Source organism: Rhinolophus hipposideros (assembly GCF_964194185.1).
Source record: "Rhinolophus hipposideros genome assembly, chromosome: 25".
Classification (NCBI taxonomy): Eukaryota; Metazoa; Chordata; class Mammalia; order Chiroptera; family Rhinolophidae; genus Rhinolophus; species Rhinolophus hipposideros.
The window spans coordinates 28,753,724-28,770,756 of record NC_138071.1 but is presented as its reverse complement, the minus strand read 5'-3'; the positions used below and the strand labels follow the sequence as shown (position 1 = coordinate 28,770,756).

General features: G+C 48.2%; 1 protein-coding gene across 4 annotated transcripts in view; it reads left to right on the top strand.

Annotated features, from left to right (window-relative positions):
• Nucleotides 1-16,306, top strand: part of PAXIP1 (PAX interacting protein 1) — a 36,844-nt gene extending 20,538 nt beyond the window's left edge. For 2 of the 4 annotated variants that reach the window (XM_081038503.1, XM_081038506.1), the window contains 15 exons: nucleotides 1,754-2,453; nucleotides 2,929-3,023; nucleotides 4,158-4,253; nucleotides 5,140-5,277; nucleotides 5,815-5,936; nucleotides 6,314-6,498; nucleotides 7,518-7,561; nucleotides 9,916-9,986; nucleotides 11,184-11,286; nucleotides 12,399-12,567; nucleotides 13,896-13,996; nucleotides 14,726-14,860; nucleotides 14,948-15,023; nucleotides 15,107-15,171; nucleotides 15,864-16,005. In XM_081038503.1, coding sequence (XP_080894629.1) covers nucleotides 1,754-2,453; nucleotides 2,929-3,023; nucleotides 4,158-4,253; nucleotides 5,140-5,277; nucleotides 5,815-5,936; nucleotides 6,314-6,498; nucleotides 7,518-7,561; nucleotides 9,916-9,986; nucleotides 11,184-11,286; nucleotides 12,399-12,567; nucleotides 13,896-13,996; nucleotides 14,726-14,860; nucleotides 14,948-15,023; nucleotides 15,107-15,171; nucleotides 15,864-15,875 — 2,112 coding nt within the window. In that variant the 3' untranslated portion in view covers nucleotides 15,876-16,005. Of the gene's footprint in view, nucleotides 1-1,753; nucleotides 2,454-2,928; nucleotides 3,024-4,157; nucleotides 4,254-5,139; nucleotides 5,278-5,814; nucleotides 5,937-6,313; nucleotides 6,499-7,517; nucleotides 7,562-9,915; nucleotides 9,987-11,183; nucleotides 11,287-12,398; nucleotides 12,568-13,895; nucleotides 13,997-14,725; nucleotides 14,861-14,947; nucleotides 15,024-15,106; nucleotides 15,172-15,855 lie in introns of all 4 variants that reach the window. The other 2 variants (XM_081038505.1, XM_081038504.1) reach the window with 2 other exon arrangements.
• Nucleotides 16,307-17,033: the final 727 nt, after the last annotated feature.

The following is a 17,033-nucleotide window of genomic DNA, read 5'->3' as shown; positions in this document are numbered from 1 at the left end:
TGTGTGCTAGGAAGAGCAAGTCAGTGAGACCTGAACTTGGAAGTGCGTGCGTGCGTGCGTGCGTGCGTGCCAGGAAAGATTTAGAAGGGCCCTGTCACAAAGGGCCTCTATAGTCATGGAGAGGATGAGTATGGGCCGTCTTCTGAGGCGGCCACTTCTTATAAACACAATATCATAGTTACGATAATGCTGGTGGTTTGAAGAGGTATTGGTTAGAGATACATATAAAAGTGTTCTGCCTTCCCTCCCTCGGGAAGATGGGCATGCTGATAGTATGAGGACAGCGGGTGCAGTCAGAGCTGGGCGGGTTTGGAGGTGTGGTGGCTTTGAATGACGCACACCACTAACTGACAGGTCACACTCTGCCCGCCACATTCAGTTTGGTCCAAATTGTCTTTTAAAAAACCCAGATGATGAGCTTCTCCATGAAGCTGGGCTCTGGCCTGTCTTGGAAGGCAGAGGAGGTGATGGCATGCTGAGCTGGCCTCCGTGGCTGAGCAGCAGGAGTCCTGTGCTCGGTCCCCACACTCTGTCTTTATACTTCTGCCCCGGCACACTGCATCCCTGCCTGGGCCCTGGAGGGTGAAGGGAGGGAGCGGTGAGGGGACCAGCAGATGGTCCCGAGGTGAGGTGGTCAGAGTCCTGTCCACACAGTGGCCCTGCTTGAAGTGCCCCGCCAGTGCTTGGGGTCCAGGAAGGGAGGGGCTGGTCAAGCCACAGAGCAGGTCCCAGCACAGCAGGGGGCCTTTGGGGAGAGCAGGGAGCACGGTCAGAAAGAGCCTTGGGAGCCAGGGAGTTGGTGCGGGGAAGGCGTCGGGATGACAGGCGGAAGGCCAGGGGAAGAAGTGAGGAGAGCGGTGGTGCCCCTGCGGTGGGGAGGCCGGAATTTGACCTGCCGTGCGTCCAGGTGGCCGTGTCCCGCTGGCAGACGGAGACGTGGGCTGTGCACTGAAAAGCATTGTGTCTCAGGGTTGGTGTGAATTACGTGACTGACGTGTGAAGCTCTGGCAGCTCGGGAAATGTCATCTCTTCCTCTCAGCTGAGGAATTACCAATGGCAGTTGTCTGTTTAAAATGGAATGGAAATGTCCTTTGCTCTTCATGTGCAAATCAGAAAGCACTGTTGATCAGCTAGCGGTCATTTCTACTGTGTTCTGTATTCTTCAAATACAGTGGGTGTTGGTTTAAATCCCAAGTCCCCTAAATTTATATTTGGATATAGAGAGATAATATGATCACGTTTGTAATGGAAGGAAGTGACTACAGCAGGGAACGTGGGCACGTCTCTGCGTTTGAAATCGTCCTGCAGGTGACGCAGCCTTAGAGAGCGCTGTGACCTTCTCCGCGGTGTGCTCCAAAGCATCCCTGGAAGGCTCCATCCAGTCCGCTGAGCAGATGGAGCCCATCACCACTGCGAGCAGTTGTGCAGGGAGTTCTCAGCAATGTAAGCACATTAGGACATTTTGCTGCTAGATGTGAAGAAAATGAATTTTTGAAATGTTAGACATGTGAGGCAGATTTGGTTTAAAATTTGGTCGAGAGGCTGAGGAAGTGTAGCTAACCATCAAAATCCAGTTTAAATTGCAAATATTTAATGGTTAGGAGCCAATATTAAGAAATTTGAATGACTGTGACAGTGACAAAGGCAAAAGTCATACTTGGCATTGTTTGCGGTATGGCAAGTTCTGTGATCAGGAACTACTGGTACCTTCAGGAACTGTTGGTAACGGCTTCACCTCATCTTTGTTTCCTAGATCTTACAGTCCCTTTCAGCACCTACAAAGAGTTTAGAGCAGCAGGTGAACCACAGCCAGCAGGGCCACGCGAACGCCAGCGCGGTGCTGTTCAGCCAGGTGAAAGTGACTCCCGAGCCACACCTGTCGCAGCAGCCACAGCCGCCTGTCCTGCACCTGCCGCCCCAGCAGCTCCTGCAGCTCCAGCAGCCGCAGCCGCAGCTTTCCCAGCAGCCCTACCCCCAGCAGCAGTCACACCCGTTCCCACAGCAGCAGCAAGTCCACCAGCACGCGTTCCCTCAGCAGCCGCTGCAGTTCCCGCAGCAGTCGCTGCACCGCCCGCAGCAGCAGCAGCATGCCCTGCAGCAGCAGCTCCATCAGCTGCAGCAGCAGCAGCTGGCACAGTTACAGCAGCAGCAGCACAGCCTCCTGCAGCAGCAGCAGCTGCAGCGTCTGCACCAACAGCAGCAGCAGCAGCAGATGCAGACTCAGGCCGCACAGCACCAGGCCCCACCCCCGCAGCACCAGGTCCCGCCCCCGCAGCACCAGGCTCCGCCCCTGCAGCACCAGGCCCCGCCCCTGCAGCACCAGGCTCCGCCCCTGCAGCACCAGGCTCCGCCCCTGCAGCACCAGGCCCCGCCCCTGCAGCACCACCAGCAGTTGCAGCAGCAGCACCACCAGCCGCAGCACCAGCTTTTTGGACATGACCCAGCCGTGGAGCGTTAGTAATGGGAATTTTTTTCCTTTTTTCTCCTAAAAGTACTGTACTTACATAAATGCGTTGAAAGTGTTTGAGGTGGGTCAGGATTTACATCAAAATAATTCTTACAAAAATGAGGAGTGTGCATCTCATCCATAACAAAAAATAAAGTTGTAGTAGTGGAGCAGGTGTACTTTGTTTGGCATTTGGGACACCGGACCCTGGTGTCCGTAGAACGTCAGGTGCCCACAGGATTAACTCAGCGTATTCCATGCCCGGGCATGAACTATGTTGTTTCACTCTTTTAATCGTTTAACATAGACAATCAAGTCAGTATATCTGTAGCAATATTCCAAAGGTGCTTGGACTAATGGTGGGCGAGAGCGATTGACTTCATAAATTCAAACTGAACTCAGCAAAATCAACTGTTTTACTTTTTGTGCACACGTATTCATGGGATTAAAATTTTTTTTATATGTATACAATTCTGTTCTAGTTCCAGAAGAAGCCTTCTTACTGGGATGCGTGTTTGCCATTGCGGATTACCCGGAGCAGATGTCTGATAAACAGCTGCTGGCCACCTGGAAAAGGGTGAGGTTGTGCGTCCAAGAAATGAACCTCTAGGTCTGAGGTGTTCCTTTCAGAACGTTACTCCTTTGGCGGCCTTCCCTGAGATACATGCATTTGTGTTTTGCACGGGTTATGGGCACTTTTATGAACATTCTCTGTGGCCTTGGGCAAATCACCCTTCTGGGCTTCAGTTGTCATAGCTGTGAGGGGCAGTTTTGGACTTTATCATTCTTAGGAGTCTTTTCAGCTCTGGAATTGTAAGGGGCGCAGATTGTGTGTAAATGCGAGTGTGGGAGTAAGATCAGGCTTTTGGTGACTCAGAATAGTGACCATCAACTTGTATGTGCCTTAATTACTTCCGTCTCGTCAAAGGGAGTGTTAGAAAATTCTAGACTCTCCAGGTTGGAAGGGACCTCAAAGTCTGCTAGTCCAGTAGTGGAACTATAGTCCATTGAGTTATTTATTGTTTTGCATGGTGGCCTTTAAGGAAAAGAAAAAAAGTACAAAGTAAATAATTTTTTTTGTAATGCCACAATTAAAAACTGAGTCAAAATTTTAAAAAAGGAAAAAAAACGTTTTTGAATTTCGACAGATGCTTGGTGCTGCATAACCACAGTCAGGATACAGCTCCCTCACCCTGAAAAACAGAATCTGTTTTTAGCAATACATTTTTTTCCCCTTGTAGAATAATGGTTATTCACAGGGGTGATTCTGCTCTCCCTCCTTCCCACTACCCCCTGGGGCCGTTGGCAATGTCCAAAAACATTTCTAGTTGTCACAACTGGGGAGACACTATTGGCGTCCAGTGGATAGAGGTTGGGGTGCTCCCAGTACAATGCACCGGGCAGGCCCCATGACACAGAATTACTCATCTAGTCTTAGGACGGCCCAGTGGGGAGAACCTGTTTAACAAAAGAACATTCCATTTTTCTTCCCTTTCCTTCTGGAAATTTAGATTATCGGAGCTCATTTTCATTTTATAGTGCTGGGTGGAAAAGTCTGAAAATATAACTGATCTCTATGTTTTCTACTTTGGGAAAGACACTATGTAAATACGTGATGAGCCTTTTACTTGCTGTCGTGTTTGACATTATAGTTCTCCCGTTCTCCTGAGGGCTCCCAGTTGGTTATGACTCTGGTCTTGTGTGCGTCTAGATAATCCAGGTGCACGGCGGTGCTGTGGACCCCACGTTCTCGAGCCGGTGCACACACCTGCTGTGTGAGAGCCAAGTCAGTGGTATGTATGCACAGGTGAGTCACGCGGCCTTGTCTGGGCCTGGAGCACAGCGGTCCCTGTTTAGGGACCATCATAGGACCCAGAGATGTTGTGTTTGGGAAGGAGTTGCCACCTCTAAAAGTAGGAAAGTGGCTCCTTACACTTCTCATTGAGAAATGGTGGGTGGACAGCTTTGTGGACACTAGGCTTTGATGTCTGTGTAAGGAGAGAGGGAGGTTGCAGGTAGTGTCGAGGATGGGGGGGGTCAACGGGTACCCCCTTCCCTGAAACTCAGTGTGACACCAAGAGTGGTGGGTGCAGGCGGACCGTCCTGCTCTTGTGGGGCTTTGTGTAGGCCTGTAGACTCCAGGGCGCCAGCTGTCTGCTCTGTGTCACGTCCTCTCACCCCCCAAACTTTCATCCCTTCTCTTAAAAATGTTCTTTTTTGTAGACAGACCCACATTAATGTGCAAGTGCTAAGTGACCTCCAAGAAACCCCTCTTTAAGAGCATGGCCATTTTCTGGCCCGTTCGACTAAAAATGTAGAAATGGTTAATTTTAGGTGGGCAGTTCTGTTTTCGTAAGTTGTATGTGGGGCTCTCTGTGTTCCTACAGGGGAATTTTAACTTTGGCGATCATAAATGTTATTTTATGACTGAAGTGGTTTTTAAGGTTGTTACAAATGTGTTGCTTTCGTTCCCCATTGCAGGCTCTTTTCTATTGTGTGTAGATAGTAGCATTTTCCAGTGGTGTTAAGATGAACCTGCCACACTGTGGTAGTTTGATACGTTAGTAAACTGAGTGTCAAACGTCATGCAATTCTTTTATTTATAGTGTGGCATTGTAGGTACACAGACTTAGCGTTTTCTGTGCGCCGCTGCTGTTAGAAAGCCCCACATGCGCCCGCACTTTGTTTGGCAGGCAATGCGGGAGAGGAAGAGATGTGTCACCGCGCACTGGCTCAGCATGGTCCTGAAGAAGAAGAAGGTGGTGCCACCGCACCGGGCCCTGCACTTCCCTGTGGCCTTCCCTCCGGGCGGAAAGCCGTGTTCTCAGCATGTACGTAAGGCCGCGCTCAGCCCTGCTCCTTCTGAGACCCGAGTCCCGGCGCCTTCCCCGGCTTCTGACTCTGTCCTGCACCCAGTAGATTTTTAACCAATTCTTCCAAATCTGTGACACTGTTTAAAATCGTAAAATACCTCAGTATCTTGCCCCAGTAGTGGTTGCTGTGGGACAGAACTTGGTCATGAGTCGGACGTTCTCCCACCCAGCTGACCTCAAAGTGGGGGTCAGCTGGGGGAATGAAGAGCTGACGGATGGGTCTGTGCTTAATCAAGGCACCTGCTAAGCTGTCTGGAGACTGTCATAGAAACACACACAGGTTCTCTCATGTTTGGTGTCTCATGTTCACCCCCCAAGCCTCACCTGCGTGTGGAACACCTTAACCGTGAACACAGTTCTGCTCTTGACGTTCTCAGGAATGTATTACCAGGCAGCACCCATAATGGCAGAGCAGGAGTGAAATGTGTGTGCCTGCATGGAGCAGCTGGAGTGTGTAAGAGACGGCTTCTGGCTTAGTCGCTCCTTTTCCCTTAGATTATTTCCGTGACTGGATTTGTCGACAGTGACCGAGATGACCTGAAGCTGATGGCGTGCCTGGCGGGAGCCAAGTACACCGGCTACCTGGGCCGCAGCAACACGGTTCTCATCTGCAAAGAGTGAGTCAGCGTGGCCGCCTCGCCGCCCGCGTGCTCCTACAGTCGTCGCGGGGCCACAGCTTTGTGGCGGGCCTCTCAGTGGGCCGCGACCATCGTGCTAATGTCAGCAGGAATCTTTATACAACCTTTGATGGAACCAAATGCATTGATGATATTTGAACTAATTAAGTTAGGTCACAGGGATTAGAAGTGGGGCTCGCAGAGCACAGTGCTGACCCCGTGGAAGCCTCGAGGGGCCTCTCTCAGATGCCCCAAGATGTCCCTGCTGTTTCTGAGAAATGAGAATGTGCTTTTTACTGGCTCCTGTTGAAAGTAAAGATAAATTTGAATACTAAACAGCCCTGACATTTAATAAATGTGTTTTCTGCACAACCAAGGCCGACCGGTTTAAAGTACGAGAAAGCCCGGGAGTGGAGGATCCCGTGTGTGAACGCCCAGTGGCTGGGCGACATCCTCCTCGGGGACTTCGAGGCCCTGCGGGAAATGCAGTGCCGCCGCTACTCAGTGTTCAGTCTGCCCGACCCGTTCGCCCCCGCGCAGCACCTGGTCCTGAACCTCCTTGGTGAGTGGCTCTCACCCACGGAAGACCAGCCCTCGCTCCTCGCCTCACCACCAGCCTGGCACAGCTGTCTCATTGGGGTCTCGTCGCTTTTGCTTCCTTTCCACACCCTTCCTTCCTTCTCCCCTCTGCCCAGGACTTCTTGTTGGTTTGGTACTTAGTTTGCTTTCTCTGATAGGCTCTTGGGTGGAAGGCGCATTGGAGCCTGTTGGCCTTGTCTCTCAGCAAATTATTGCTGCCTGAGCCCACCCACTCTCTGAAACTTCCCCTGCTTTCTCTTCCCTCTGTGTTGAGTTAGGATCTGGTCTTTTTCTCCAGTGGCGTCACCCTTGAGTTGACGTGTGTGGCGATGGGTCAGTGCGTGTGCTTGCTGCCCAGTCTGCTGCTCAGAATCCTGGGAGGAGCTGTCCCCATGTACAGACACAGCACTTTTACTACACTTACTGGATTGAACATCACTCAAAAAATGCCCGTTCAAATCCTGCTTTGTTTTCTTTTAAAGAAGCCCGTTAAGTTCTGTTTTTCAATGGCTTTGACTGTGAGAAAACCTTTCTTCATTTTGGGCCGTAATCTACTTCCCTGTGACACACCTGCTGGCCTGATGCCATCTGGGAAACCACTAAGGACTGCTGGTCCCTCTGAGGACTTGAGCGTGGTCACTGTGTGGGGGACGTGGTGTGGCCCTTCGTGTCGGCCACCTCTTGTCATGAGTGGTTGCTTAGAGGCCAGACTGTGTGGTTCCCAGAAATGGCTAAGGGACAGCACAGTGGGACGGGGACATCTCTGCCACCGTCAGTGTGACCCCATGCAGGAAGCACACTGTAAACTGAACCGTGAGCGTGGCCCCTGGAACAGCGGGCCACCTCGCCCTCAGCTGGGCTGCAGAGTCTTCTGGAACTTAATAATTACATTTATCCTTGTTAAGTTGTCAGCTAGGATTACCAGCCCCAGAAGAGACTTTTACAAAAAGGCCTTTCTGTTTAAACAATACATTGTAAAAATGACATTTCTTCTCTCTTTAGATGCTTGGAGAGTTCCACTGAAAGTGTCAGCAGAATTGTTGATGGTATGTCCGGTTAACACCTCACTTTCGCTGTTACTATGTTATCAAAGTGCAGTTGGGGTATATTTGTTTCTGTAAATTCAGAATTCTTTTAGGAGTTTGTCAACATGACAAATGAAGGCTGTACCTTCTCACCTGTCCTAAAATGTTTATTATTCCCTGGGTCTGGTTTTTTCCTCTTAATGCAGGGGTGTCCAAACTTTTTTCAACGTTTTTTACCAAGGGCCATATGCGGTAAAATAAACCAACAGCCGGGCCGCTCACTCGAGGTGAAGTACGTATTGCCTCACCTGGTTTATTTAAGTAAACTAAATATATTTTTGGAATTTGCTGTGGGCCAATTAACAATGGATTGCGGGCCGCAGTTGGCCCACGGGCCGCAGTTTGGACACCCCTGTCTTAATGGGTGGTATTGTCAATCATTCATATTTGTACATGTGAGGAGTGTTACCTGCCGCAGGGGGCTGTGGTGTTAGACAATTGGGGAGCAGAATAAAATCAGGCTGTGGCCTGTTGTCAGATTAGAGAGGCCGCCACCGTGAGAATGACGTGGGCCCCTCTAGACTCAGAATTTGCTCGAGGCGGCCGACGGGAGCCGAGAGAGGCCCGGCCTCCTCGTGTCCCAGGTGGGTCATATCAGGTTGGTTGAGGTCTCTGATAGGATGGCCGTTCTGGAATTTCGAAAGCCCATGGTTGTTAGTTACAAAACAGATGCGGGCTGCCCTTTAAGTGGAGTCCGTCTGGTTCCCATCTGTAAAGTACAAGGGGTTGGACGGTCATTGTGTTTTCAAACAGACTGTTTTTCACATGGCTCTTGTAACAGTTTCTCACTGTAGAATTTCTCTACTGTGAGTTGTCATTGTTTGGCTCTATGTCACTGAGAATAGCAGTGTTTTTGCTGGCACTAGTATAATGTAAAGGTTCAGGGTTTACGTAACGCGCTATCGTGTGCATAGACCTGCATTTTTCATAATGGGTTTCCAGGTTGTGTGCCTTTGCTTTTCACCACATCCCTGTCAGCTGCAGAAGGTGGTTTAGGGTTTGTGCTCACGGAAGCCACTGGCTGAGGACAGAAGTGTCAGGACTACCAGGTGACGCCTAAGCCTGTGTTCTGGTGATTGGTGATCAGACATACTCCATCCGATTTCTGCACGCTCAGGACCACATGGTCACAGGCGTATTCTTTCCTCGCTTAAACTGCTTGTTAGTTGTGATCTTACTGAAACCTGACCAGCTCTGACATACCAGCAAAAAAACATTCTCCAGTTCATTTGGATGCAAGAAATGTTAGAGTTGCTTTTAAGATGAAGCTGGGGACATGGGCATCAGCATGTGCCTCCCAAACCACGCGGCTTGTATTCTGAAATCTGTTAGGGCTCCCGGCGTCTCTGTGGCTTCTGTCAGTAATTAGGGGCTGAAAAAGGCGGCGGCCTGCCCCCTTTACAACCCTGTGGTTTGTTTCTGTCATTGCTAACAGTGACTGGTCATTTGGAGACTGAAGTCTGAAGGCTGGAGGCAGAAGTTGAGGGTTTTTTTCTTGCAAAGGTGATAGTAAGGGAAAGTCTAAACCTTCCTGCAAATTATTGTAAAGCTTGGGTCTCCGTTTCTGAAAGGGCTGATGGATTTCGGACAGTTTCATCAGATACGCGTTGCCTAGACACAGCAGCAGTATTTAGAAAATGTGGGTTGTAATTAAAATAAATAACATTGAAGGGTAGTTGCTTCAAATAGTAAAACCTAAACAAAGAAAACGTCCTTCTGGAAGAAGCCCTACACTTAAGACGTGAAGAAGGGGTGAGGGGCGCAGCGGCGGCTGCCTGTGTGGACACCCCGTGGGGCCGGGACCGCCTTCCCCTTCTCCTGCTTTGGGTGCTGCAGGGTCAGGGCCGCAGCTGGTTTCTGGCCCATCGCGTCTGGGATGCCCTGCAGCCTTCAGCGGCGCTGCGGATCTGATGTCATATGATACCTTTTGTGAACTCTGAGAGGTGAAATTTCTGTTTCGGGAATAGCCTCTTTTTGGGATTTGGCATTGCTATACCTTCCAAATTCCAAATTGGGATGCGAGACGAAATCGTTGAAATGAAAACTGGAAGGTTCTCAGACCTTAGGGGCTGTGGATGTTTGTAATGGGAAGTGATAGGATTGGGTGAATAAAAAGGAAGGCCGAGAAGCCACCCGAGGTTTCCTGAGGGTCACCTGCTCCAGGCTCGCGGCGTCCTTGTTCTCTCCAGGCTGGTTTTGATGGGGCTGAAGCGTGATTCTGCAGTGGATGAGATAGTTTGGTTATTTGACCTGTAAATCTGTTGGAAACCACTGCGCTGCTTGGGAGACTGATTCAAATGATATTTTCATTCCAGGCTGTGAGACCAAGCCCCAAACTGAAGCAGAATGAAGTAACGAATATCCAGCCTTCTTCCAAAAGAGCCAGGTATGACTCATCACCTCACCTAATAAGTTATCTTTCCAAGTCTGTTTCGGTAATGGCGACAGTTGGGGAAGTTTCTAGAATTTTTTACAGTAAATAGGATTTAAAAGGATCTGCTATTCACAACTTGACCGTGATGTTGCTCATTTTATGGCTGGTGATAAATGGGCCTGTGTTTTCTTTTTTTTCTTTCTTACTGAAAGCAACCGAACACTTGACTCTTTTTCTTTAAGTAAAGCCTTGCCCGCCGCCCAGTGTGTAAAGCATCAGCTGCTATGTGGGTCGGACTGCCGTGGGCCGGCCGTGGGCGCCGTGAGCTGCATGAGCTGCGCGTGGGTGGCAGGTGGCGGTGACCCACACGCGTGGCCAGGGCGAGGCAGCAGGGAGGAGTGAAGGCACAGCAAGCGCAGGGGCCACCAGGGAGCTCGTGCTCCATTCGCGAGTCTGCAGAGGCTGCCAACGCTGTGCCGTGGGCCGCTGCCCTGCTGGCTGGTCTGCAGGCCCCGTTCTCTGTCTCTTCTCTTCCCTGCTCCTCAGCTTCCCCTCCTTCTGTCCCCACATCCAGTCAATTTGTGAATCGTTGTTTTTCAGTAAAATCCGAATCACGTGATTATGGTTTAGGACTGTCACCAAAATGTTACAATTAACTTAAATTTTTTTTTTTTACATAGACTTTCTCAATTAAATAGACGCTTAAAATAGGATTTGAATAATTTAAGGAAATTAGAGACTGAGCTTTAATGTAACGTGTGTTCCTGAGGGAGACGCTGTTCGTGGGCACTGGAGTGGGAGGCGGTGGGCAGAAGGTAGAGGCTGCAGGGCACAGCCGGGGCTGCAGGGACGCAGCCTGTCACTCACCCCACTAGCAAAGGTGCAGTGGGGAGCCCAGCGACAAGGAGAAGACCAGCTTGGATGTTCGCCTTTTTAATGCTGATGTAAAAAGTCTTTTAAGTGAGGGGTTTGACGGGAAGAGGAGGCAGTTCCTCAGCCCCAGGTCCGTCACCCCTTCCTGTGGCTCCAGGACAGTCTTCTGGGGGGACTTGGCGTTGGGGGCACGAAAGGAAGATGGGGAACTCACCTCTTTGCTTCTCAGGAAAAACCACACTCGTGGAGGCTGTTAAACCCCTCGTCTTCTAAAGAACATTTTAATTTTAAGTAAATAATAAAATCATCATCCTGTTTTGTCTATTTATTTTACAGAATTGAAGATATACCACCGCCCACTAAAAAGTTAGCACCAGAACTGACGCCTTCTGTGCTTTTCACTGGATTTGAGCCTGTCCAAGTTCAGCAGTATGTCAAGGTGACATTGTGTTCTGCTTCGTATAAGGATTTGAGCAGTGTTCCTTTCTGCATACATTGGCTTCACGTTAGCAGTTTATTGAAGTAGCATTTAACAGGGAGTATCTTACTGTAATAGTCTGTAGTATGTGTTCATAAAGCGTTTGTAGTATAAGCAGTCGCGCCGAGTGGCTGCTGGCCTCCTCCCTTGTTCCGTGCCATTTCCTACTCCGGGACTTGCTTTCTCTTGGTAGAAAGTAGGAGTCAGGTGAGCAGACCCAGAGCCATGTGTGTAATCACGTGGACATTTGCAAGGCTGCTCGAATGTCACTTTCACAGCCATGTGCAGGGTGAAAGGCTCACTCTGCCTCCCTAGGCCTCTGACGAAACCAGTCTATCCAAGTGACTTTTCCTGGCCGGGTTGGCCCAGGGTGAGTTGTGGGTTTGTGGATTTACATAACAAATGGGAACGAGATTTTAAATACAGTTTTTGAAATAGCAGCATGAGGAGTTGTGAGATTTTATTTTATTTCCATTTATTTTTGTGGGGGGGCTGGTTAAGATTGACCTGTTAAGTGATACAGGTTAAGCTGCCCTGTGTCATATCAACTTGTAATCTTTTTAAGGAACAGAAACAGTCATAAAGGCTATTAGAAATTTAGAATAATTTTATTTTTTTACCTGTAAAATTGAGTCTGGCTTTTGAGATCATTTTTTATATGTTCATGTCTTCTTGGTCAGTTTTCATACCATCATTTTTTAAAAATAGAAACAATTTGTTAAGTTTGCCTCATTAGCACATATTTCAGTGTAGAAAGTCTGGGTGTGTGTACCTCTCACCACGAAATGAACTGCACGGCTCTCCAGGTGTCTCACTTATTGGGCCCGATGGAGAATCTGTGTTTAATCTTGGTTTGTGTGACACTGACTACGGAAATGTACGTTGTAAATCCTGCTTTTCACCGTCCTCCTGCCGTGCTGTAGTTTGGTTTGGTTGGTCTCACCACTTGTGCCATTTTCCGTGGCCAAGAACTCTGTTCCTAAGCCTTGTCTCAGCCACGTCCCCTCTGCAGCGGCCGTTGCGTGGCTCTGGCGGCATCGCTCTCACCTTTCACCTATGCTCCTCACCTTCAGAAGCTCTACGTCCTTGGTGGGGAGATCGCTGAGTCGGCCCAGAAATGCACACACCTCATTGCCAGCAAGGTGACGCGTACAGTGAAGTTCCTGACGGCCATCTCGGTGGTGAAGCACATCGTGACTCCAGAGTGGCTGGAAGAGTGTTTCAAATGTCAGAAGTTCATTGGTGAGTAGCTTCGGGGCCTCAGCTTCTAATGCCACGTGAACCTGAAAACTTTGTCTTGAGTTGATCTCCGTTTTATCCCAACTAACCTCTTACATATTTTTCAGTGTGAATTTCTCTATCATAAACACTAACTCATTCTGGGTCATCCCTCACCAGTTTTTCAGAAGGCATATCAGCCTTAATTTTTGCCCCAGAAATTTACATTTCCAATATATTACTTCCTGTGTGACAGTACTTTCTTGTCATTTTTTTAATTCATCATTTCCTATTTCTCCAATTTGTAGGCATTCTTCTTCCACCTAAGTCAACATAACTGCCTTGTTTCTCTGCTGACTGGCTGATCGATTGACTTTGTATTTCTAGCAGTTGTTGAACTTCAGCATTTCTTTGTGAGATGATTGCTCTTGCTCAGGGGAAAGCAAACTGGCCCACGAGCTAAGGATGGTTTTTACATTTTTAAGGCATCATTTCAAAAGAATAAGAAGGAGGCTATGCACCAGAAACAAATGTGGCCCCTAAAGCCTAAAGTTTATGTCATCTGGTCGACCCCAGTTTACCAACCTCTACGCTAGACTCTTCCTTATTCTGGCTTTTGATGAATATATAATCAGGTTTCAGCTCTCTGTATGATGTTGTTCGGTGATTGTTATGGAATGAAGAAAAGCTTTTCTAAATATGAGACATATTCATAAGAAGGTTAAGACATTCCATTATCTTTAACTTTTGTGAAATTTGATACTAAAGTGTTATTTTTACTTTGAAAACTCTGAAAAATCAGTCAATTAAAACTTCTCAGAAGTCTTCAAAGTTTGGTAAAACTATACTTTATAAATTGCTATATACTTTCATATACTTAAAAGGAGTATGTTTTTGGTAAACCTATAAAATTTAACTAATTGATTATCAGCTAGTTGAGTGTAATGCCCCTCTGATCGCGTGGTCACTTCATGTACACGCTGTCACTCCCGGACTGGAGTTCTTAACCTGGGGTCTGGGCTGGGAGAATCTGAACTCCCTGAGGAGTGTGTGGGCTGGTGCTTGAGGGTACGGATGGGAGGTGCATTGACGAGAGAGGGCCTACAGCTCTCAGTATGTGTTTTTCAAGAGTGTAACCTCAAAAGGTTAAGAAACAGTGATGTGGGAGAAAGAATGTCTGCCTATCTGTTTTCAGGGAAAAGTAAGTGAACTATAGTAGGGCAGACTTAAATATTCACAGGTTTGACAGGTAAAGGTGAGTCATGAGCAGGATGTGCCTGAGGAGCTGGGAGAGTGCTGGGGTGCAGGTCATGTGCCTGCCCTTGCAGACCGTGTGCTGTTCTGTTTTCCAGATGAGCAGAATTACCTTCTCCGAGACGCAGAGGCTGAGGTGCTTTTCTCTTTCAGTTTGGAAGAGTCCTTGAAAAGGGCACACATTTCTCCGCTCTTTAAGGTATACCTCAAAGAAAAAACTGATACGTCCGCGTAGATGTCACAGTTCATACAGCTGACGGTGACAGTAACGTGAGGAAGGCACATGTCTGTTGCGTGGTTAGTCCTCCTGGGATGCGTTCCGGGAGGTGTCCACTGGGGCAGGGGCTGTGCCTGCAGAGCGCTGGTTTTACCGTAACTGGGAAGAATTGATGCAAAGCTCAATAGGTCAGCCTATTAGAGATGGGCCTTATAACCTACCTGGGTGTTTAGGACTAGCTTAAGCAGTAAGAGACTTTAAGTTGATTTTTTTGCTTTTAACAAATATTACATAATACTATTGTCATTAAATGTCTCATCAGCTGGAGAATGGAGATGGTTCTTGGAAAAAATCTTAATTGGATGTGTGCCTAAATAATTCAGGACTGAGGATTTTAAAATATTTGTTAAATACTTAGAACAACTTGGAAATTTTTGGTGTCAAAGAGTGGCTGAGTACATCAGTAAAGAAAATGTCTAGTTACTTATATTATTCATAGGTCATACCTGTCATATGCACGTGCTGAAAGTTCCACCTTTGTACCCGGGCTTCCCCTAGGCCCACTCAGGTTGGGGACTAGTGGGGGATGGTACCTAGTAGCTTTATGAACTTAAGCATTTTGTCAAAACTCTCAGGACAGAATTTATGAAAAACGATGTACTCTAAAAAGTCAAAGCATTTTAAAACACAGTCCACATGATTTATTTTTAGGCAAAATATTTTTACATCACACCTGGAATTTGCCCAAGTCTCTCGACTATGAAAGCGATTGTGGAGTGTGCAGGGGGGAAGGTGTTATCGAAGCAGCCGTCCTTCCGGAAACTCATGGAGCATAAGCAGAATAAGGTGCGTGGCAGGGAGAGAGGCTGGGGGCTCGGCGTGGTCGTTACGAGTCTTTGCTCGGTGACCGGTAACTCATCTTCTTCTCCTTAGAGTCTGTCAGAAATCATTTTGATATCCTGTGAGAATGATCTCCACTTATGCCGCGAGTACTTTGCCCGAGGAATAGGTACGGGGGGGCTGCCGTCGCGTCTCCGCGCGTGGGCACAGCAGCACACGCCATCATTCTAAGTTCTGTTGTCGCCCTTTCAGATGTTCACAACGCCGAGTTTGTTCTGACCGGAGTGCTTACACAGACGCTGGACTACGAGTCATATCCTTTTGGAAAGGTGCTTGCTGCAGAGCGCTGTGGTTAACTGTGGGGAGCCCGGGCTGGAGGCACAGGGGATGGAAGACCTTGGCAGATACCCTGCTTAGCATCTTGTTCTCTTACGTCTTTGCCAGACTTCTTCTACCATCTGTCACCACTCATGTTAATATTTGTGAAGGTCTGCTCAGTGCAGCCTTCACGTTCGGAAGGTAGAACTGCTCTGAAAGCTACGTGGGTGCTTTGTGGGCATCTCAGGGGCCTAGCTCATGCCTGTAGCCTGGAAGTAGCTGCCTGGACTGTGCCCCGGGGGGGGGTGGTGTCGTTTCCGGGGCTGACCCTGTCCTGGAAGAGGCAGGCGGGTCCGTTTTCTATGGTGGGGCTTTGGGGTGTCAGCCTATGGGGGGTGCTTGGTGCATGTCAGCTGAAAGAAGGGTCAGCTGTGACCAGGTCTCAGCCCTGGCCACAGTGGGTCACCTGGTGGGTGGCTTTACTGAGCACGAGTGCCGGGCCCCGCCAGCGGAGTCCAGTGGAGCCCAGCGCAGGCTGTGTCCGCGCTCCCTGTGGTGGGGACGTGCTGCAGGACCAGGTGAGGTGGGTGAGAAATACCCTGTGGCTTCTTACTGAGGGAGTAGGGCTCTGCCTTGGAGGTTTCTGCTTCACATTGTCCATGAAGGTTGTTTTCCTCAGCAAGCTACATATAAATTTAACTGATGCGTCTCCTGCCTTTCGCCTGGAGTGCGGTCGGCTGTGGCCGTGGCCGTGGCGTGGCGGCCGGCGCTCCCTCCCACACCCTTGTTTTCCAGCTGCTTTCTTAGGGGACAAGCGTTTTAAAGCAGGAGAACAGATATAATTAAATATACTGCATCTTTTTCAGATGTGTGATTCTTATTCTGAGGAACATAAATTATGTTTTGTACTATATGACTTTGAGAGCCCACCTTAGGTTTTTTGATTCCTTTGCCAGATTTTTAAATGTTTTCACACACTGTTGATGTATCTACTACAAATGCTGTAAATAAAGACTTGCTATCTCTAAATTACGGATTTAAAGATTTGAAATGTTTTGTACTTTATTTCTTATACTCTTTTCTTTTATATTGATATCCTGCCCACATTTTAAATAAATGTACTTTTGAACTTTATTTAGAATTGGGTGATCCTTTGTTATTCCATATTTTTTGCATAATTTATGATTTACATCAAACTGGATCACATTCTAAGTAATTTGAAGGCAAAGTATTTTCTAGTAAATTTTCACCTAAAGAAATAATTTTTGGAAGGCAGCCATTCTCTATCAATGTAATAAGTAGACTTCCAAGCAGAGGTATATTCAAAATATTTAGCAATCACGACAACCCAGGCCCCAACCAGGTAGAACCATTAATGCCGCAACCAGCCAGACCCATCCTGCTTCTGTTCCTAGTCTGGTTCTAATACACTTCCTGTTGGGTCACAGGTACCACCGTCTTTTCAGGTCAGTGACTGCTACTGTGTTAATGCCTGTCGTGTTTCATGTATACGCTCAGTGTCTGTAAGACCGATCCTGTCATCTGCTTAGAGTTGCTCTCATGTCACCATGCTCATCAGATGCGTCCCCGAAACTCTGAATTTGCTTCCATAACATAATTTCTGAAATGTCGTCTTTGAAATGTTTGTGATGTACTCGAGAGGTTATTTAATTGCACGATATCTACGATTGAATTCTCAAACACAGGCTGGGGGAGGAGCTCATGTATTAGAAAATGTTAACTGAGAGCGAGTCTCACGTTTGCGCATTCTCGGTGTTCAGCAAATAGTCAAGACCATGTCATTTTAGGAGCTGGCGCAGCTCCACTCGAGTGGCCCCATGTGGATGATGTCTGCCAAGGG